The 21,668-nt window shown below is 42.0% G+C and overlaps 4 protein-coding genes and 1 long non-coding RNA gene across 6 annotated transcripts in view; 2 read left to right on the forward strand and 3 right to left on the reverse strand.

Moving 5' to 3' along the window:
* Positions 1-926: 926 nt before the first annotated feature.
* Positions 927-2,710, reverse strand: LOC143012129 (uncharacterized). Its single transcript, XR_012964985.1, has 2 exons — positions 2,589-2,710; positions 927-1,495 (listed from the first exon to the last, which is right to left on the reverse strand). It is a non-coding gene; the product is annotated as an uncharacterized LOC143012129 (long non-coding RNA).
* A 1,440-nt stretch (positions 2,711-4,150) lies between these two features.
* mrpl41 (mitochondrial ribosomal protein L41) lies at positions 4,151-5,412 on the forward strand. The gene is made up of 2 exons (XM_076165191.1): positions 4,151-4,226; positions 4,666-5,412. Exon 2 carries the CDS (start codon positions 4,680-4,682, stop codon positions 5,085-5,087), a length of 408 nt encoding a protein of 135 aa, XP_076021306.1. The 5' UTR covers positions 4,151-4,226; positions 4,666-4,679; the 3' UTR covers positions 5,088-5,412.
* An 18-nt stretch (positions 5,413-5,430) lies between these two features.
* dph7 (diphthamide biosynthesis 7) lies at positions 5,431-9,107 on the reverse strand. 2 transcript variants are annotated; one of them, XM_076165190.1, is made up of 10 exons: positions 8,980-9,107; positions 8,490-8,671; positions 7,835-7,971; positions 7,561-7,648; positions 7,246-7,334; positions 6,968-7,122; positions 6,630-6,702; positions 6,483-6,548; positions 6,192-6,364; positions 5,431-6,110 (listed from the first exon to the last, which is right to left on the reverse strand). In XM_076165190.1, the coding sequence occupies exons 2-10, from the start codon at positions 8,628-8,630 to the stop codon at positions 5,683-5,685; spliced, it is 1,350 nt and encodes a 449-aa protein (XP_076021305.1). In that variant the 5' UTR covers positions 8,631-8,671; positions 8,980-9,107; the 3' UTR covers positions 5,431-5,682. The 2 variants fall into 2 exon arrangements, with proteins under 2 accessions (XP_076021305.1, XP_076021304.1); XM_076165189.1 differs by having other exon boundaries at positions 6,968-7,125.
* Positions 9,108-9,412: 305 nt separating this feature from the next.
* On the forward strand, positions 9,413-11,921 carry paxx (PAXX non-homologous end joining factor). The gene is made up of 7 exons (XM_076165137.1): positions 9,413-9,577; positions 10,177-10,237; positions 10,328-10,377; positions 10,509-10,687; positions 10,865-10,915; positions 11,382-11,475; positions 11,581-11,921. The coding sequence occupies exons 1-7, from the start codon at positions 9,477-9,479 to the stop codon at positions 11,627-11,629; spliced, it is 585 nt and encodes a 194-aa protein (XP_076021252.1). The 5' UTR covers positions 9,413-9,476; the 3' UTR covers positions 11,630-11,921.
* Positions 11,922-13,759: 1,838 nt separating this feature from the next.
* The window catches only part of abca2 (ATP-binding cassette, sub-family A (ABC1), member 2), a 56,541-nt gene continuing 48,632 nt past the window's right edge, over positions 13,760-21,668 (reverse strand). The window contains exons 39-49 of the mRNA XM_076165131.1: positions 20,635-20,767; positions 20,362-20,482; positions 19,613-19,791; positions 19,274-19,415; positions 18,829-18,963; positions 18,052-18,155; positions 17,870-17,962; positions 17,208-17,310; positions 16,874-17,011; positions 16,582-16,791; positions 13,760-15,728 (exon numbers count right to left, since the gene is read on the reverse strand). Coding sequence (XP_076021246.1) covers positions 15,693-15,728; positions 16,582-16,791; positions 16,874-17,011; positions 17,208-17,310; positions 17,870-17,962; positions 18,052-18,155; positions 18,829-18,963; positions 19,274-19,415; positions 19,613-19,791; positions 20,362-20,482; positions 20,635-20,767 — 1,394 coding nt within the window. The 3' untranslated portion in view covers positions 13,760-15,692. The remainder of the gene's footprint in view (positions 15,729-16,581; positions 16,792-16,873; positions 17,012-17,207; positions 17,311-17,869; positions 17,963-18,051; positions 18,156-18,828; positions 18,964-19,273; positions 19,416-19,612; positions 19,792-20,361; positions 20,483-20,634; positions 20,768-21,668) is intronic.

The following is a 21,668-nucleotide window of genomic DNA, read 5'->3' on the forward strand; positions in this document are numbered from 1 at the left end:
CACTGGGTTGACACAGACTGTCAAAGAGACGTTGATGTACATGACATTTGAGCGTTTGGGGCCCAGAAAGAGTCAGGCTGCAGAGTTAAACTATGATAGAGAGCGAGAGAGAGAACCATTTGAATGCTTGTGTACTGAATGAAAAGGTTCTCTTAGACAGTCAAAATAAAAAAATAAATCAGGATTTTTCATTTTGACCCAAACATTAAAGACAGGCCCAAAGATCCCATAACCTGATGACTCACCTCATATTACCTGGCTTACAAATTCAAAGAATGATTTGAAGCAGGACAATACTATATTTGCCCTCCTCATTGTGAATATTCTGTATATGTTTACACTCGGATATTCATACTTAGGCTGAGAGCTGTAGCTTCATTCCTGAATGTTCTTCATCTCACCTAACAATCTGTGTGCTGCTTTGTTCTTCACCCCGTGTCTAAAGTGTAATGGCTCGTCGGCTTTGTGCTTTCTACCTCTCAGGCAACAACCTTTGTCTACCAGCATCGAGTAACACATAGATAGCTAGTGTCTTCACACATATACACGCACACACACACTCATGGATACACACCATGAGGAGGCAGGCAGCCAGTAGCAGGAATAGACTGTCAGCAGGGGTTTGGTTGGCAGACTGAGAACTCTCTGGTTTTCTAAGCAAACCACATCTTCTGAAATAGACTCGGCTCAGTGAGCAACACAGATTTTCACATATTATATCCAGAGACTTTCACACACAAAAAGTTTTCCTCTAAACCAAGACCTCCTTTTTTTTTGCAGTCATTGTTTCGGAAAATCTGGCAGTATTTCCTATTTTAAGAATCCAGGTTATTTAATAACTGCAGGTATGGCAGCAGCAGCACAGCAAACCTAATTTCTCTGAAATAACACCTACGCTATAATTCTGGGGCAGAATCATGAACACATTTTGAATGATTCCGTTATGTTTTATTTTGCTTTTTATTGTGTAGATAATTCTGTTTTTACGTAATTGTATCAATGATATTCAATTTCAATATGAGGAATGAGTAACAGAAGCTTGATGAGTGATGGCAGGAAGTTGAGAGTTCCCTCAGGAAGTGCAGGGCTGGAGATCCACAATGGACACCTTTTCTCCCGTACACCTGCTTCACATTCGTTCATGGTCTGGGTGGCTGTGGCATCCTCCCCACCACGAACACACATGTGATCCTGGGATCAAGCAATCTGCAGTGTCCTTACAGCGGCATCCCTTATTTTGATCTGTAGAAGTGTGTGAGTATGCGTGAGTACAAATGTGCATTATTGTGGCACTTTTGTGAGCTTCCCAGTTCAGCCTCTGGTGTCATTACCGTCACAGGTCTACCAGATGTGACAATTGGCACAGCCTGTAGTTGCGCATTATGGCCACTGGCTGACACTGTTGTATGCTATTGTGAGGTTCCTATTAGGTTCCTCCCCATACACAGCAGCGTTTGCATTTCACACACACAAGACTGGTCTTCCACCTGATGACCTGGTGACAAAAACCAAAGCTCATCATCATCATCACCATCATCATCGTCATCATCATCATCATCATCATCAAATACAATAACAGGAGCAATAAAGTCAACAAGTTGCACAAACCTATTGACACTCAAATGGCATTTTGCAAATACAATTTCCTTTGAAAACCTTCTTCCATGGGTCACATTGTACAGATGATGTTTCTAAAAAGATGCGTTTTTGGATTATATTGGCTGTGGGTTACAGAGAAATCCAAATCACTGTGTTCACAATAGAACATAACACATACATCATCAAAGGCTACGTGAAAATTGGTCCTATTTTATTTTACCACTATACTACTTTATTCTGTACTCTACTGTGCCCTACTCAGCATTTGCGTATTGACAATCAATTTTTGAAAAGTGAAATAAGCGAATTACTTCTTTAGAAAATTAAACATGCACTACGTCCTTACTGATTGAATACTAGATTATTGTACTGGATTGAATACCATGTGCACCCCTGCTAAATAATGTGCCATCACACCATCATTGTATTGTATCATATTGGGGAGAAGTGTACCTATGCTGCATAAAATATCTGCTGTGTCGGGTGAAAACTGTAGACTGGCATCACATGATTGTGTTTTCTCCTTCTAGCTGTCGACCCTCTGGTCAGGACAGGGTCACCGTCTCCCCTATGCTGTAGGACCGCTTTAATGGTGAGGCTATGACATCGTCGGGAAGGGTCTTGAGCTGGCACATTGACACTGGAGGAACGTTTATAAATATATCATCCGATCACGTTCATAAATCACTGTGATGATGTAATTCTAGGTTGTGAACGTACGGGTGCACAGGCCAGGACTGCCAGACCAGGTTTGATCAGTGGTGCATCTTATCACACTTTGACCAATGAGGCGGTAACCGTCAATGCAGCAGTACTCGACTTTATGATGAAAACACTGAGACTCCATGGTTCTTAAGAAAAAGTTGTAAAAGTCGTTAAATTTTCGCATATCACGTATTGAAAATTTCGATGTTGCTACAAGTTCTCAATAATCACAATGCAAAAGAGGGACAATGTAAGAAGGCCGATCAGAGGAACAATAATCTTACTTAAGGTATTGTAGCTCTTGGTCTTCACAGTCAGACGTCTCTGTGGCTTTTCCAGTGCAGGGCTGTCCACCACCCTGAGTAGTGGGATTAGAGCAGGAACGACTTCTTGACCTTCGACACCTAATAGGAAAACATTAGAACGACTCAGAGAACTTCCTGCTTATTTACAACACAACAGCAACAAATCTCGACCAACTACCATGGATCACTCCTGAATAAGCAGGACTAGAAAAGGGAAAAAGTTCAGATGAGAGATTTGAAGTGCTCATTTACCTTTGACAAGCACCAAACCTGCAGTCCACCCACCCCACAAAAAGGAGGGTGGTAGTACAATTGCAAAATTCAAGAGGATGCAAACCTTTGAAGTTACTATCTCCCCTCACCTTTTGCTTTATGACCTTGGGAAATGATCTAACACTCAGCAAAGCTTGAGTTCATGTCCCAGTTCCTGTCCAGATCATTCAAGTTCATGGTGTGCGGCAATATGCTGAAGGCTTCCTCCACTCACAAGCACTTTGGTCACATCGTTATTCCTGCTGTCGCCTGTTTTAGTGTGATATATACACAGGGTTCAGATCAGAGCCTGTGGTTTGCATATTGACTCACACCTACACACCTATACATTAAGATTGTCACTCTACCCATGGATGATGAATATTGTCTGCCTCCACTCTTGCAGTATTCAGTCTTAATGGGGATTATCAGGATGTAGCGCACAACTCGCTCACATTCGTAGTAACTTATTTTTTCTGGAACTGGAGAACGAGAAATAAACAAAGGAAAGAGGAAGTCACTGCAACAGGGAAGATACTGCCACTGATCATTGGAAGAGATCAAAAATCATAAAAACTAATACCATAAAATGATTTGGTGTTATGAAACCGGAAATGTACTTTGTTCCTTGCACAATCTATTATCAATATGTAATTTTTGTTCATGTACACGTATGATGTTTGACCGCTCAGTGTGGCTTTGAAGGCACATCCCAGGCTTCCTTCTGACAGGTAATGCGTTTACAAACCTCTCTAAGATCTTCCAGCAGGTGACATAGTTGCACACCGCCGGGAGTTTGATCAGCGCCTTCCACAACTCCTCCGATATTGTGAGATACTGAGGAGGGTTCATCTGGAACTGAGCCAACTCGATGTCGTTCTTTATAACCCAAAGCCTGCGGTTCTGGAGAGAAAGACTGAAGTAAAATGAGGTTGGCATGATGAGGTTGAGGAAGGTATCTAAACTCTCTGCTCCCACAGACGCACAGATGGATGGTTCCGGTCATTTTTCAAAATACAACATCTTTCAGACTCTGAATAAAAATATTGATTATCAGTCTTTCTGTGCGGCCCGGAACCAAATGACCCGCGGACCGGTACCGGGCCGCGGACAGGTGGTTGGGGACTATTACATACATACATGTAAAAACAATGAGTTTCTGAATACGGATATTTGTAGTGGTGTGACATTTATTTTGAAGGATGGTTCATTTAATTTCTGTCTAAGTCTGGATAACTTGATCACTAAGAGCAAAGTGTTAGTATATTGAATTCCTATTGGTCAATGAGGCTGAAGTTTGGCGAATCACAGAACATGTAGTTACACTGTCCGTTGTATTCCCCTGAACTGAAAGCCGTGTCCAAGGTGAGAGAAGTCGAATTCTGTATTAAGTCAGTATTGTGAAACGAAAGATACAGTATTGAAAGCGGTATTAACCAGTTAGGTGTAAGTCACACTAGCAAACCAAAAACAATGAAATCACTATGACCGTTCGTTAGTTCTTGTTACCTAGCTAGCTAACGGCGCTCCTATGGGCATCGCAACGTGCATGTTTGAGTACTACGTGTAAACACACAAAAACAGTTTCGAAATCGGCAAAAATACAAATGAACCAATTAGAGCCTGACTATTTACGCCAACAACAACTTATTGTAAATTACGGGCAGCTTATAATGTATGTCCCTGTTTCCGGTTTACACTTATGAACATTTATCATAATTAATGTTTCTGGTAATGAATTCATCCATCAGTCATGTTTGCAGGCACCATATGCCAAATGACGTTTTGTGTTGTTTCCCTGCAGGTCCCTGGGCGACCATGGGGGTGTTATCCACGCTTGTGAGGGGTCTGGTGAGAGGAGCTGACCGGATGTCAGAGTTCACCAGCAAACGCGGTTCAAGGACTCACAACAAAGGCAGAGGAGCAAGACCCACGGGACTGAAGCTCTCCAGCGGGAAGTTTGTGTCCGTACAGGCCATGATTCCTGAATTTATAGTGCCTGACCTGGAGGGATTCAAACTCAAACCCTATGTGTCATATCGCTGTCCCAAAGGAACGGAGCCGCCGCTCACAGTGGAGAGTGTGTTTGCTGAGGCCGTGGCCCCTCAGATTAGTAAAGACTATGAAGCAGGCACTTTCAACAAGGACCAGCTGGAGAAATACGGATTTGAGCCCACACAGGAGGGGAAACTATTCAAACTGCATCCGAAGAACTTTATCCGATAAAGAAGCTGCTCGTGGGTGAATAGTGGGTTTGACTGGTGACTGGTCATCAAATGTGGGATTCCAATATTATGCACAAATTACACTTTTCAGTTGGAATTATCCACACTCCGGAATTGTGCAGTCATCATTGTAAACATTGATGACTTTGTTTGCATCCACAATGAATCAAAACTTGCTTCTGTTGGACATCATCATAATCATCTTTGTCACATGCAATCAGACTGAAGCTTTTTCTTAGACACCTGTTGGCTTACCAGACACACACCCAGTTCTGTATATGCACTGTCCCATTTGAAACTGTTCCACTTGTCCTATACAATAAAAGGTAAAATGACCAAAGCAATACCATGAAGAGAAAGATGACTTGTGTATTTAAGGGTCAGAGGTGTGAATGAAAAGTGTCAAACCCACCAACTTATCCATTAAACACTACAGGGTTATGGGTGTATTAAACAGTTTATCATGTCAATGCACGTTTGGGAAAACATTGTCTTAAGAAAATACAGGGTTTTGCATATTTCATAACATTTCAAAGTGTGGGATGATAAATGTATATAATGCCCAAACTATGGTTGATCTATACATGCTTCTGATCTTAGCCAGTGCTACAGTCTGCTGAACTGTGCTCATCCGGTGTCCAGTCCCAGCGCCACACGTGGAGCATGTGGTCGTAGAAGGAGCAGCTCGCCAGCAGACAGGACTGCGAGGAAGCCGCACTAGCATCGGGGCTGAGGGCCAAGCCTGCTGCACAGCTGGTGGATGCTGCTGGCGGTGGTGGTGAAATGCTTTCTGGGATGTATTGTCCAGCATCGTCCTCTAGCGAAGTGTCGAAGCTGGCGGTGGGAGACTCGTACTGAATTCTTAAGTGTCCTCGGATTTCTGCAAGTCTTTCCTTTGGTTCTGCGGGGGGAGGGGAGCAGGGCGGAGGTTCTGTCAGGGACAGTCGAGACCAGTCTGCCCCGTACGCCAAGGAGTTGTGGAGGATGTAGGAGGCTACAATGGGACATGCTCCTCCAGCACCCTCTAGGGGACAAAAGCAAAACAGCTACATTTATTCTGTAATGACTCCAGCAATCCTGAGCTGTGTGTCTCCTTCAAACTCACCCAGGGCTGGTTGGCAGTTAAGGATGTGGAAGTCATTGTGCATGCAAGCCGCCAACAACAAGTGCTGATGGGCCGGGTGCCACTTAAGCCTCCACACCCCTCCACCTAAGGGACTCTCACTGAGAGGCTGCCGCATGTTCCTCTCATCCCACAGCAAAACTTGTTCATCATAGCTGTGGAGAGGAGTCACAGTCACCGACAACAAGAACAACATTTTCACCACAAAAAACAGGATAAAGTGAGATGTTTAGTCATGTCCACCTGAGGTCAGGGGTCAGGGGAGATTCTTACCTGCCTGTAGCCAAGACACGCTCCAGATGTGGGCTGCTGTGAATGCTGCACACTCCCATTGAGTGCCTTCAAGAGAAAAGACCCCAGTTTGTCACCGTGTCACTCCAAGATAGTGTCTCCAAATGAATGAGGACTAGGTGCTCTCACCTTTTACTGGTGAACGTGGGGCAGGATGGACTCATTCTAAGATCCCAACCTTTAAGTTTGCAGTCATCACCACCTGGGATAGAAGATGCCAGAGATGTAGTCTTAAGCAGCAACAAGGAGCCCCCGTGAGGTCATAGGTCAAATTGGCTACAACAGTCAGTTTTCACATCTCACTCTTACAAAGGGAGTTCACCCCTGGACAAATAAACTTTATCTGATTTGTATAGTCAGTGGCGTCTCCCTTAAATTCTATTTGTGTGAATTGTTTTGAGAAATGTTGAAACTGAGATGCCATTTTTCATGAACAGAGACGAGAAAGTACGGCAACGCTTGATTACCGGAGTAAACCAGCTGTGTGTCCCAGTAGGAGAAGGCTGAGATCCAAGCCTCAAAGTCATGCGCCTTCCACTGTGACACGGGCATCAGGCAGCCTTCACCCAGGGAGAGCACGCTGAGGCAGCCCGCTGAGTCGCTGCACACCACCCGCACGTCACTGCTGCACACGGGAAAGTTCTGTCTGAGTAGTGCTTCAAATATGACCAGTCAAAATGGAATGTTTCCGATACATTGGTCTCACCGTCACCATGATGCACATAAACCAAGTGCTCTACAGTACCTGTCCATTCTTCCAGTGGACCAGTCCAGTGACAGAGCCAAACGATCTGCTCCCACCTCCATGCTGCTCAGAGCCGCCAGTCCTTCCTCCTGAATACACACATCAGAGTGCAGAGAACTAAACCAACAAACATTGTGCAATATAATTATATGTACACAACACACACACCCTGCATCCTGCCATGTGCTGAAAAAAGCTCAGAATGTTGGATGTGAAGGCAGCAGGAAGAGCAACAGCAAATCTAGAGAAGAGCCACATGCTTGCTCAGGGTCAGAAATGTCTGACTCGTCTTTCTCCTAGAGCCACGTTTCCTACCTGAGTGTCTGACAGAGCGTAGAGCTGCAGCTCCCCAGAGGCGGCGGCCATTCCCAGCACAGCTCTCCCTGACACTGGCACATGACACCTGACAGGAGGAAGACCATCATCAACAACAACATTCTGTCCAGGTTCAATCTGACATCTAGACGTTGAGAATTAAAGAAGCTCTTCTGCCTTTCTGTGACCGGCTTTAGTGTCCCATTACGTGTTCATAATGGATAATGAAAGGAACAAATCAAATTGAGAGTAAGATTCACTCTGACTGGATTACCATTTCAAATCCAAAATAGCTGCAGTGTCCATGCGCTGGAGCTCAGTGAGGGGGGGGCTCATTGATCCCGCTTGTCGAAATTCAAAGAGGTACAACCGGCCGGTGCGACTGGGCACCGCGGCATCTTCCTCTTCTGCCTAAGGTATGAATGGAAGCAAGCGTGCAAGCGTCAGTCGACAGCCAAGCAAACTTCTGACAGAAGAAGCAAAGTCAAGTCACACAAACCATGAAGGAGCTGGCACCTGAATGCATCACAATAGAAGAAATGAATGCTTCACAAAATAAAGATGACAGGAAGGCTGACAAAACTCAACTGGTGTAAATATAATGGTTTTACTGTAAATGTTGCAACACCCCAGTCCTGCAGACATGAGTTGGTCCGAAGCCCTCAGGTTGTGTGTGTGGGGCCTTTCTTTACGATTGCATGTTCTCCCTGTGTCCATGAGGCTTCAGGTTCAGCAAAGTGTCAAATCTAAATCAGTTGTAGTTGCTGGTTTGTTTCTATGTCAGCTGGGTAGAAAACGGATGTATGTGTGAATTCGTTGAGACAGATTAGTCTCAGGACATCACGTCTACTTGTGCAGCAAGCTTTGCAAATGGAGTATAGGGCTGATCAGATTATGTTCTGTTGCTACGCGATGGAGTCGAAGCTCACCCCCTCTGCTCCTTTCTTTAGCTGGTATGTCCCGCAGGCCAGGATGTTGTGTCTCTGTGGGACAGGACACCACTCCACCGTGTCGGCACTCAGCTCCGTGTCAAAAACCTGGAGACTGCGAGTCTTCGACTTCGAAGCCATGACCGCCTCCTCAGCATTACGCTACTGTGCGTGTTCAGTCGCTGAAGTATAGAACGATTACTATACGATTATTATTGAATAACACGGCAAGCACACACACACGTCGCTCTATAAACAATACTTTTTTTTAACTATGTTGCTAAAGTACATTCAACTAAGTAAGCTAAATAATCTGGTCGGTAGCTAGCAGGTTGTGCTTATTGTAGTCTTTGTGGGGAAAACTCTCTACAGTCATAATGACGTAATCGTTAGATAAACACTGAACGGGTCCGTTTTAAAGCTAACAAGTGAAGTTGCGCAGTGTTTATCCGTAAACATCCCCAAATGAAATCAATATCAATAAACTCACGTGTGAACCACCTTCAACGTCGACGACCTCTACGTCCTTACGTCATCCCGCTGGACGCCACGGTGCATTCAAGTGCAATTGTACAAATATAACATCATAATCGACACTAATCGAAATGTTGAAAATAGTTTGATGGCAGGGGGCATTCGAATGAACAAATATATAGAATATTAGCAAAAACATGTGAAACTGTATAGTGCAGCATATTTTCAAACAAAATGTTATCGCTGTAGCTGCGCATTCCCAAGTTAAATGTTTAAATTGTTTGATCTTATGGTTGAATTTGAGATTCTATTCTTTTTCTATTGTTGAAAGGGCGAACATTGTTTTCTTGCCTAACTATCACCATAATTATTGTAATATTTTTTTGTTAAATTATGTGGTAGGAATGTTATTTTATGAAAGGAAAATCAAACCGGGGGTCCATGAACGGAACGCCCTGTGTCTTGTTCCTGTATTGCTGTCCAGCGTCGCAGTTTAACAGTTGAACAGAAATCATGGATGGGAATCAAACGTGTTACTGTACCGTGTTTGATAAAACGAGTCGCTCGAAATTCCTTTGCTATACGCGACGAAAATCCGGAGTCTTTAGTATCAGGTGAGTGCACACAGGGCGATAGTTTCCCCTGCTGCATTGAGCCAATCTTCATTCTAAAACTCACAGGTTTCCTTTGCAGGATTATCACAATAAGTAATGACATGTTACATCTTAAATCCAAGCATTCGCCTGGCTAGAACCCGACACCCTTAACATCGGCACAGCCTTTAACCCAACAAAACATCGTATATTTTCATATAGTAGAAGAGTTATTCTCAGTACTGCTTAACATTGTCGTATTCGACGATCAGTTTAGTCGAAGTAAAAAAACAGAAATTTTCAGAATATACAGTACACGTTTTTTATATGTATAATGCCGAATTGAAAACAAGTGCGGATTATATATGAAAAAGTAATGATTTTAGAAGTGTGCATGTATAATGATAGACAAGCGAAGAAACGATGTGTTTCAATGCAATGTGGCTCATTGTTCTCTCCATAACAGCGTAAGTTAGGTTGCAGAGCTACATCAACAACAATAATAATAGAATACTTGACTCTGTAATGTTGTTTAACCCTTTTTATTTTATTTCATTAACCTTTAGATAGATGGTTAGATATCGTGTTTTCATCATCGTGTTTTCCTAAATATGCTTTAGTTTGACAGATGCTGCTGATGTTTGGAGCACCGATTATACCGAAGACTCACTGAGTGAGTTTGTAAGTTTCACCGCTGTGTGTTTGACTGCATCAGTGACGATTCTTCTGACTTCTGTTTTACTCTGATAACGATACTGGTTGTGATTTCAGAGACAGAAGTTCGCCTTGAATTCAACAGAGGATTACGTCCTTAAACTCAGGTTAGCATCTCTCCTCCTTTAAAACCACCTACTCTACCACTCAGCAAATTGCTGACAAATTTCAATGTGTGATTATTATGAATAAGGGAGTACATTTGATTATTGATCTGGATGATTACTATTTCCTCCAGGTTAGCCTGTGATTCTGGCACTGTGTCTGTTGTGCTGCATGACACCAGTGCAGAGCTCCGTGTTGGTTCCAGTCCAGGTGACCTGAGTGTGACCCTCCCCAGGATGGAAGGCCCACAGACCACGGAGGAACTGAGGGAGCTGCTGTTCAGGATGGCTGATGGCCTCACTCAGTCTGACAGTAAATCTGATTCACTGCACGTGTTAGACATCAACCACATTTGTTGATTTGTTATCTGCAGTTGCAATTTGCCTGCTCTAACTGAAGGTTTTTGGAGCCATTAACACTGCAAGGTAAACAAAGAAATGCCTTTCTGCCTCTTCATCTCAGCTTTTTGTGTTTTTCTGTCGTCTCTAGGTGGATCTGCCTCTGTCAGTCCAGTGAAAAATCAATATCGACGGCCCGCAGGTATATTTTATGGTAGCATATCACAAGCTCTGGATCTATAATTTGCCAATAATTTGGCTCCTCCTGCTGGTGTGTAATTAATTATGCATATGATGAGTAAGAGAACAAATATTAGCTACATACTTACAATGATACAAAAGATCAGCAAGATTCTTCCCACTTACAAAGAACATGCATCATTCTTATATTTTTGGAATAGTTGCTATACCTGCTAAATTCCACTAGGTGTCACTCATTTACTTTATCTGCCCATGAATGCTCCAGTTTACCAGATTGGCTGGTCATAAAACATGTATTTGTACCTGCTTTAGCTGATTTATTAATTAAAGCATCAATTAAACATTCATTAGGTTGCATTAACAATAAACCAATATAAACTTTGAATGTAATTGGTAAGATTTGTTATATATAAGATATGAATTATTGTTTTGTTCACAACCTCACACACCGGTTGTGGTCTTTTCAGAGTTTGAGCCGAGGCGACAGCAGAATTCTGGTCCATCTGTCACGGTGAAGAAAAGACTTCCAGGACATTCCCTCATCAACCCAGGAACCAAAAAGTACAGTTGGTCTTATAAAACCTTTGCAGTTACCACATTAAGGCTGCTATTGTGTTGGAATGCAAACTAAAATCTCCAGTTCACCTTGTTTTACCTGCTTTGCAGAAAGCGTCAAGCAACTGGTGTGGCCTTTGATGATGTAGATGAGAACTGACTCTGGACGAAGAATCATCCTTTTTTCTGCTGCTGACTGTGCTTTTATTCCAACAGCAAAAGTTGCAATTTTTTTAAAATCATTTTTTTTTTTAATCCGCTCTTGCAAGCTACATGATGAAATTGTTGCTTGTATGTATCTGTAATATGATCTTTAAATATCCTTAAAAAAACTAAAAAATATATATTTTATATATATCTTTATATCTATATACATCTTTTTCGATGCAATGGTTGCCTTATTCATGCATTTTAAACAGGTCTGAAATTGAAATAAAGGAATGTCGGATGGGTTTTGTGGTATTTGTTTGACTCCTGCACCATAAACAGGCTATAGGCAGCTGATGCTTAGATACAAGGTTTACTGCCTTCCTGCTGAATCAGTGTGATGATGTGTTTACCTTTGTAAAGACCATAATGCTGAGGAGCACAAAGACATTGTGTTCTCAGTTGGAACTGATTTAGTCTGATAGGTCAATTAAGACTTGGGTTGTGTAAGAAAGGGAAACTTTTTTAGAGACAGTTTTGGAGAGGAGACCAAATATTCTGTACTTTGTGCCCCTTCACTCTTTATTTTACACAGATTCTATTTCACCACTGAACAATGTATTTCATGGCTTATCAGTCTATGTATCAATCATGTTGCTACTAAGTTCTTTTCTCACAACACGATCAGTATACATTTTCTGGTTGAGGTTATACAGTAAAACACTCCCTGTCAATAAGTAGTTAATTCATCAAATCTGGCCGAATCTTCAACCTGATAGACAAACACATCCTGCCTGAACTAATCACAGCAAATTTGTATTTCTTGTTTATTTATCAAATATAGAATTGATTATTCATCGATCAATCATCTGCTATAAGCTCCTTGAGCAGCAATAAACTTGTCCACACTTTTCCTACAGCTGTTGATCGGACCGGTTTATCAATATGTGTAGGATTTCTGTATGATGATTAATTTATTTGTGCATTCTGGGTCATTGTTTTCTTGCATCATCCAACCTGTTTAAGGTTGGAGGTCTGCTACCCTGACAATCACCTGTAAAATGTTGAATTAAATTTGGAGTTCATCGTTCCCTCACTAATTGTAAGATGTCGATATTATTAATGTGAGGACTGAGTGTTTCAATGCCACTGTTTTGTTTGCCCGCTCTACCTCCACTGAAGTGTGCACCTCCTCCTGAACCAGCTTCCACAGCTCCTTCCATAGGTCAACATCAACCTTATATCAGGTCGATGTTGACCTCCTGTGTCCGGCCCGGCCCTGTGCCACACACCCAAGAAGCTTCAACTGAGCGTCTCCCTGCTTGACTGCCTCAGCTGCTTCACATTTCCTCCCTTTGCTCATGACAATCCAATTTTTATGAAATTTTATAGTAGACTTGACAGCGATCCTGATCATAGTTATTATTAATAATGACAGAACAGCCGCCCTTCAACCCAAAACACTCACTACCATTGGATCCCAGTGATTTGGATCTAGTAATCAGACGGTCATTATCATTTCAGATAGGAGCTATATTTAGAAATAAAAAATGTGCTAAAATATGCAAATACCCCCATCATCTAGTTGAGATTGTGCTGATTTATGTACAAACTGTTTGAATGTATCTTCAATATCTACAGAGCTCAATCCAGACCAGTTCCACCATTATCAAATGATCAATCCATCACCTCCTGGAATAATGAAGACACAAATAACGTTCAAGTTGCTGTGGGGAGGAGTTCAAAGCCAAAGAGTCAGATTATAAACATCAAATGTACACAGAAATGGATGTTTAGTGTTTTATAGGGAAGGTAGAGAAAATTGTTTGGAGCCCTCCTAGTGCCTTCTTGTCTATTAACTGCACTGATTATACAGGAAAAGGATGCGGTCCATGTCTTCAATGCTTTCCTAATTGTGATACAAGTGCACTTTACAAAGGTGAGAGCTGTTAGTCTGTCACACTATCATGAGAAGCAAACAATTATATAAGAATCCCTTAAATATTAATGAGGCTTGGCTTCAGTATTTTCTTTGTTTAGCAGAGTATCTTCTAGCAATTACCTCAAAGCGACGTTTCATGTTGACTGTTTCACACTTCTTAAACTGACCAATGAAACTGATCAATCATCCAATGCAAAGCACAAGGTTCAAAAACAACTGTTTAATCATACACAAGCTCCAACAGTTACGTCAAATATTTTGTCAAAATGAGAAATGGATGAGCCTTTACATCAGAAAACATTACAGACGTTCATAAAATAAACAATTAACTAAAAAATAAATATAGAGCAAATTTAAATAATGCCTCCGTATGTGAGGAATTTCTTTATATGATTGCACCTAAATCCAGTGGCTGCTGGTGACACTAGTTACCTCCATTATTTTACTCTGTAATGCATTTACTTATATTTATTTCCTTTTGCCAGTACACTGATTTTGCAAGGAAGAGTTGAAAGCTTTGATTTTGGTATCATCACAGAATGTGTCAAAATCATCAAAATAATACTTCACAAAGCAGTCATCCCACTGAGGTTTGGGATCGGCACAAAAATAAGCATATTATCATGAATATGTCAGAGACAACATCTTCTACTGGAATTAATTTAAAAATAACAAAGCCGCCTTAAATTCCAGCGAGGGAAACCTCCAGCTTTTTTCTTTCTAGATATTAGAGAAATTACAACAGTCAGTTTTTCTTTTTTAATGACAACCCTAACCCTTCAAGTAGGAAAAACACTCCAAGGTCCCATATAATCACCAAAATATGTCTGGAATTAGCTGTGAAACAAACTCTCAAACAGTAATTACAGCTTACAAATTAGTATATCACAAAACATATACCTCATGAAAAAGACCAGTGGAAGCCACATGCCAACATAGAGTCAGGAAAGACATCTATGTATCTTGATATTTTGTATGCGTATATCAAATTTCATAAACTCATCCTAAGCGTTTTCCTGCAAATCATAACAAGTGAATACGTAATACGCAATCTGAGAGTTTCCTTTAGTATCACAGTGATGTTAGTGCAGAAATTGATGAACATCCTTCAAGTGAGCATTGGAAATGAGTGGACTTGGATTTTTAGGTTTAGATTTTTGGTTACCTTCACTGGGAGATCAGTGAATACACTGTGCCTGCTGTCTGTGATTGTTAACTGTCGGCTAGAGTCCCCAAGGTAACCACATGTAAAAAGCACAAAAAGAGAGCATCCAGTATAAAGAACCACAGAGAGAAAAATATACAGTGTGAAAATCAGTAGGCTTGATATAGGGGAGGCACCATCAGGACAACAATCATGCCGTATACATTCTGTCTAAAGGTGAAACGCAGAGCAGCTCGCCTCAGTGATTTTCACAAAAGGCCCACGCATCTCTCTGACTACTTTTGGAACATCCAGGGCGCAAGTCTATTTCATTCTTACTCGCTACTGCAAAATTAATCACATCTATCAGGCTGCAGGTGCTTCAATATCCAAAATAAATCACTCTTCTTTCCACAGAAAAATATACTTGTATTACATCACCACTTTGATTTGAATTGATTCATCACAGCATGCTCTCAGGGCGGGGCTAGTTAGGTACAGTTAAACGGGCCTTTTCTGGTTACATACAGTGTGGCCCCTTTGGCAGGGAGCGCGTTGGAACCAACTCAAAGTAATTGTGGCCATATCAGTAACCGTGTTATTTCACTTAAATCGGCAGCTAACCTACTGCATTCGTCGCCCATCTTTTGTCATACACTCCAAAAATAAATGTGGACTCATTTGAGGTCAAAAGTCTTCAATAAAAACACAGGCATTCTCACTGCTGTCGCTGCTGCTGAGTCTTCAGATCAAACCAGATGCATCTGTCCATCTGGCAAGGAGCCACTGCCATCTGGAATCCTCCTGTGATGAAGAATTTGAGGCTGAATCACAAACTATCGCTCCTACATTCCACACAGCTGAGTTTTTGGTCCTCATCATGGTCAAAATCAGCAGTTACATTACTCCTCAAGGCCTTGGAGCTCGTACACATGGTTTGGTTTCCCGTCTGTGCCAGTCCTCGACTGTCTGAGCTCTGAGTCCCTCATTTCAACACAGAGTGTCTGTATTGAAGGAGAGCTGCACCTGCGCGCACACACACACACACACACACACACACACACACACACACACACACACACACACACACACACACACACATATCTTTTAACATGTTTATTATCATATTGACTGAGTTTTGCAATGTATACTGAGTTTTGAAATGTAGTGCTAAGTTGAGTTTGAGCAAATGTAAGTGAAGAGGCACTGTTCTTGGTGACCAATCAGCACTACAAAAGGTTCCATGCCCCATGACGGAAAACATATATGCATGCAGAACAGTGCATTGCATGTGTATTTCTTCTATTTTTGCATATATGACACACTTATTTGTTTAAGATCTCCAAACAAAACTTAATAGAAGATGATAACAAGAAGATCAAAAGACCTAACGGGTTAACAAAGAACAAATTCGAAAAAGAAAATCAGCCAAGTGGAAAGTGTTATAAGAACTCAAGGACCAACACAGACCCTCATGCATGCAAAGCAGTGAGCGAAATCCCCCAACATCTTTAACTATTTCTTGTGACAAATATGCAACAATACAATAAATCACTTTTCCACAGCACTGTTCACTGGATATTGATATGAAAACATGAAGGCAATGTCCATCTCAGGAAATATGTGCAAACATAAGCGAAAATTGCATTAACAAGTCTACAGAAAGCTACATATGTGCAAAAAGGCGTAGAGATGTCTGATAGGCTAAGCACAAATCGGGCAGCTTATATGATGGAACAGTGCCATGTTCATTTCTCTGACTGCCTTTTTTAAAATGGCAACCCTCAGTTCTCTAACTAAAACTAAAACACAAAATATCAGCTTCAAAGCAAAACTGCAAGAATTTCTCTCAAGCCTCTAATGAGTGGGATCCTCTCACCCTTTCTTCTTCAAAGCTGATGAGTCCTTCATCATCATCACTCTCCAGCTCTTCCGCCGCCTCGCTGATCAGAGCGTTAAGCTCTGTGTTGGCAGATCTAGGCTTCAGAAGGTTCAGGAAACGCTGCAGGGGAGACTGGCCACCACCAGGAGGCGACATCTCCTGCTGCTCCAGGTTGTCGCTTTGCTTCTTGGCAAAGTTAACAAACACCTAAAAGAAGGGGAAGGAAACAATGACTTTACTTATGTCCTGCTCATTCAGGCCCTATTGCTATTAACAACTCACGACTCACATTGTCTAGAGTGGTCTGACTGACAGAATAGTCCTCTATGCCCAGGACCTCCACCACCTGCTCCATCTTACTGAAGACCTGGGCCAGAGAGATCCGCTCAGACTTCAGCTGGTACTGAACCTTGGTGTGGTGGCGCTCCTGCAAATACGAGAACAAGTAATGTATATAGGCTTCCATATAAAGGAAATCTCTTCAAGATATTAACAGCACAAGAACATGTAGACACACATAATTTCCCACATTAAACAACACCTTGACTGTGAATGTCTCACTGGATGTCTGATGTTACAGGGAACAAATGGAACAAACAGGAGAGATATTTGGGGTGATCTACCTTCAGCACAGCCTCAGGAAAGTTTCTGTTGAAGAATCGAACCACCTCCTTCACGTTGGAGCTGCTCTTGGTCCTCACTGTGATCATGTAGCCGTCCCCAAACCTGCAGGACACCGTGATGTTCAACATACAGTCGACACATGACAGAAATATAGACAGATACTGTATGTTGTCCCTGTGTTTCAAACAATGCAGACAATTTCATGTATTTCTATTGGGATGTAAAGATAAGCAAACCCATTGTTCCTGTTTCAACAGTGGCTAAGGCCGAGCCCAGCCAAGGACATGCCAAAATAACAACAAACTAAAAGCCATACTGATGTTGTCTTATATTCTCCTGATTCTTTCAGTTATAAATCAGGTACTTGATATTTATATATGTAGTATTTAAGGGCCAGAGAAACACGCATGAAACACGCACCACTAATCGCTGGCTGTTGAGAGTATTGTTGTTGTAAGTTCAGAATTGGCAGGAAACCTAACTTACACATTATTGAGTGGTTGATTGTAATCAATAAATTATGTTTTAATTTGGTGATTGCCCTTCATGGTTCACCACTGGTTGCCATAGTTCCTCCCCTTTTATTCATTAGCCTATGACAGCAAACCACACATGGACAATCTACAATCAGGGGTGTTGTGTCCACTTGTAGCCTCCTGACCTGTTCTTGAGGTGCTGGATGCTGCCCAGGCATTTAAATCTGCCGTTCACCATGATGCCCAGTCTGGTGCACAAGGCCTCACACTCCTCCATACTGTGCAAATGAACAGCAAGCAGTTATTAGGTATTCTACAGTGACATGAACACAAGCCACAGCAGTGTGTGATGAGCAGGAACGCTCACCTGTGTGATGTCAGCACAACAGAGCGTCCAGTTTTGATTATGTCGAGGATTAAATTCCAGAGGAATCTGCGGGCCTTTGGGTCCATACCCGTGGTGGGTTCATCCTGAAAAACACATAAAATATAATCAATCAACATATATAGGTAGATTGTATGAAATGTGAGGTGTAGTTTACTGCCATCGTACAACACTGACCCAAAAAAATGACAAATGAACCACAAAAACATATGTAACTAATTAAATTGTAAGATGAAAATATACTGTATATACAGTATATATCAATGATAAATACAATAAGAATCATAGGGTTAACAAAGGTGACATAATCAGGATGTTGGCTCCAACAGAGCTGAAGAAGCCGTAGAATACCGTTGATCTGGCCAGTGGTCATTCTTAAGCGATATGAAGGACGCCCTGCTTGAACGAATATAATTTAAGAACGTATACTTAATGCCAAATTAGTCCCGAATTCCCGCACTAATATAATGATCAGAAACTAAAAGCTTCTTATTCTTAGCAAGGAATTAGCGATCTATTTGCAGAATCAACCGATTAGAGACTCAATTATCACTTGCAATAAATACTTATATCTTATGGAGTCAGATAACATTAAACTACAATAATAATAATTTCACAGTGCCAAATTGGAGATTCAACCACCTTCCCCGCAGTACATTAGTTACCGTCATTGGACCAATATTTTCTGCATTACTGCTCTAGTGTTGTTCCCGATGGTGTATTCGAGCTGCGTCTATGGCCTTCATTCAAAGTACTTACCAGGAAAATGAGGGAGGGGAATCCAATCAGAGCTATGGCAGTGGAAAGCTTGCGTTTGTTTCCTCCACTATAGGTGCCGGCAGGCTTGTCTGCGTACTTTGATAACTCCAGCTTTTCCAGAGCCCACTGAACCACCTAGACAGGAGAGAAGGGCAACGTCAGTCTCTGACATGGCTTCATCTGTCCCAGCCTGTGAACACGTTTTACTTAAAAATGCCTCCAAGTGAGATCAGTGGCCGCTTGACACTGAAGCACAAAGTTCACAGGTGGATGATGAGCATCAGTGAGGGAAATTGGAAGCTGAAACAGAAGGTCTGACTAGTGATGGTGATGGCAATACATCCACTCAGTTGTCACATCAGGTGATCCAGAGGGGTAGCAGAACACACGTGTGAGTGTGTGTGTGTGTGTGTGTGCATGCGTGCATTTTTTGTGAAAGACAAACCCTGTCCTGGTCCTTCCAGGGAATGCCACGGAGACGAGTGTACAGTTCTAGATGTTCCCGGGCTGTCAGATCATCAAACAGCGCGTCAAATTGTGGACAGTAGCCGATACTCTGCTGTACACGTAACAGATCCTTCAGGATGCTACACACACAAATGCACACACATACAAACAGGAGGGAAAGTCCTTAATTTATTATTTAGCCTTGAAAGATCTCACAAATATGGATCAACACATATGGGTAACACAGTCTGAGTGTGATCATGACTTAAAAGTTCAGTCAATGAAGAGGAACTCAAAGATTTATTCATTTAAAACAAAAACACATTTTAATATTGACCTGTTCCTGCTGATGAAGGCCTCCCCTCCCGTGGTGCACTCATCCCCCGTCAGCATTTTAAAGGTAGTGGTCTTCCCAGCACCGTTCACTCCCAGCAGCCCAAAGCATTCACCGGGACGGACACCAAGACAAAGCCTGTCCACTGCCAGGATACGACCCATCTTCCTGGATTTATAAACCTCCAAGAAACAACATCACATTAAAGAATCTCTCATTCTGAATTTATAGTTCACCATAGTGACTGATGCTCAATCACAACGCATCTGTTGCGATACAAACATCAAACACATCAAACACATTACGAACATTCTGTTGTCCCACTCTAATGTCAAATTAGGAAACCCAAGCTGTTTGGCTGAGAATTGTGATTAAAAAAACCCTCATTCTCCACAGAAATGATGAACACTCCACTCAGCGGAGCTAGAGAGCCACACACACACACACACACACACACACACACACACACACACACACACACACACACACACACACACACTTGTGGTCTTATTTACATAATCAATCTCTTCTCACTGGCTGTGGTGGTAGAATTTCTTGTAATTGCAGATAGTTGTTGTTGAGATGGTTGGACAAGTTGTTCAAAGGTTATTGATTTTTGAGTTAAGCACAAGTAACTTTATGCAAATTGGTATGAAGATGTCGAAACATTAATTTCCCTGAAGATAAATCTGCAGCATCTACTGATTCACAACACTGTGGTTCCTCCTCAAGTTTCTCCCGATGGTGCCAACCTTTGTGAGGTTCTCGATCTTTAGCATGTCGTTGTCTGCGTCTCCTCGCAGCACCCTTCGCCTCTCACAGGCAACGTCAACATCATCATCCTCTATAGGCTGGCAGCTAACTGGAACCCTCCTGCAATAAAACATCCCAGGGAATACAACGTAAGCTGCTCATTGTTGAATAAAGTGTCTTTGTGTGTGTTTCAATGACTGAAGTGACCACACACGCACCCACGCACCCACACACAAATAAACACACAAACTAAAATGCTGACACAGACTCACGGAGGTTTCCTGAGAAAGTTGTACTGGCAAAGAATGGTGATGAGGAAGCCCACAAAGCCTTCGATTGTCATGGCAACAAGTCCTCGAGTCACAATGTCCCACTCAAACGGAGACTTCATCTTATCAAACTGGCCTGAAATCACAAATGTAAAGATGTCCTTTAAATCACAATGCCTCAGGATGAATGTGCATGTTCTTTAAAAAGTACTGTGTCTTGTTCTATAGCCAAACATGATTCATTCAATAAGTCACCTGTTACACCTATTCTGAAAATTCTTTTTTAATCAAACAATTCCATACATGGAGCTTTTTCTGTGTGTTTCAACCCTAAAAAGGTAACAGAATATTATCTATCATTTCATGGAAAATCATGCAACATGAGTGTGTGTGTGTGTGCCATCTACATCACGAGACACACTGGAGAAAGAGAAAGGACCGTTGTACATCTGCTTCGTCGACCTGAAAGCAGCATATGATTGGGTGCCACGCGATGCTTTGTTCCGTGTGCTAGAGATTCGACTCCGTTGCCCCAAACTTGTCTCAATATTGAGGGCAGTGTACACAGGCACAAAAGCATGCATAAAGGGTGCATGGCAATATTTTGAGACATTTTCAGGATGTCGACAAGGGGGTTTCGAGGAGTCTACCTATTTTCAATATCTATATGGATTTTGTTATGCGGTGCGAAAGACTGAACTGCTGACTGCTGAAAAAGTTTCCCGACAACGGTCTTCTGATCGCGTTTCAAATACCAAATGAGGGAACACCTCGTGAACTCCGTAGAAGAGTCCCTGCAACAGGTCAAAGAAGAGTGACTGAGGTATTATATGCTGACGACGTGGTTATATTCTCGAATAGTAAGGAAGAGCTAAATCAGATTATAGCTATCTATGACAACACCTTTACTAGAATTGGGCTACAGATGTCTTATAGTAAGACAGAGACCATGGCGTTTAATGTCGACGAATCAGGAATCCTTGATATCCGTGAACAATGTGAACATCAAGAACGTCATGGAATTCCGGTACCTTGGC

Source organism: Genypterus blacodes, unplaced genomic scaffold, assembly GCF_046128005.1.
Source record: "Genypterus blacodes isolate CSIRO-AG114 ecotype Tasmania unplaced genomic scaffold, CSIRO-AGI_Gbla_v1 ptg000141l_1, whole genome shotgun sequence".
Lineage (NCBI taxonomy): Eukaryota > Metazoa > Chordata > Actinopteri > Ophidiiformes > Ophidiidae > Genypterus > Genypterus blacodes.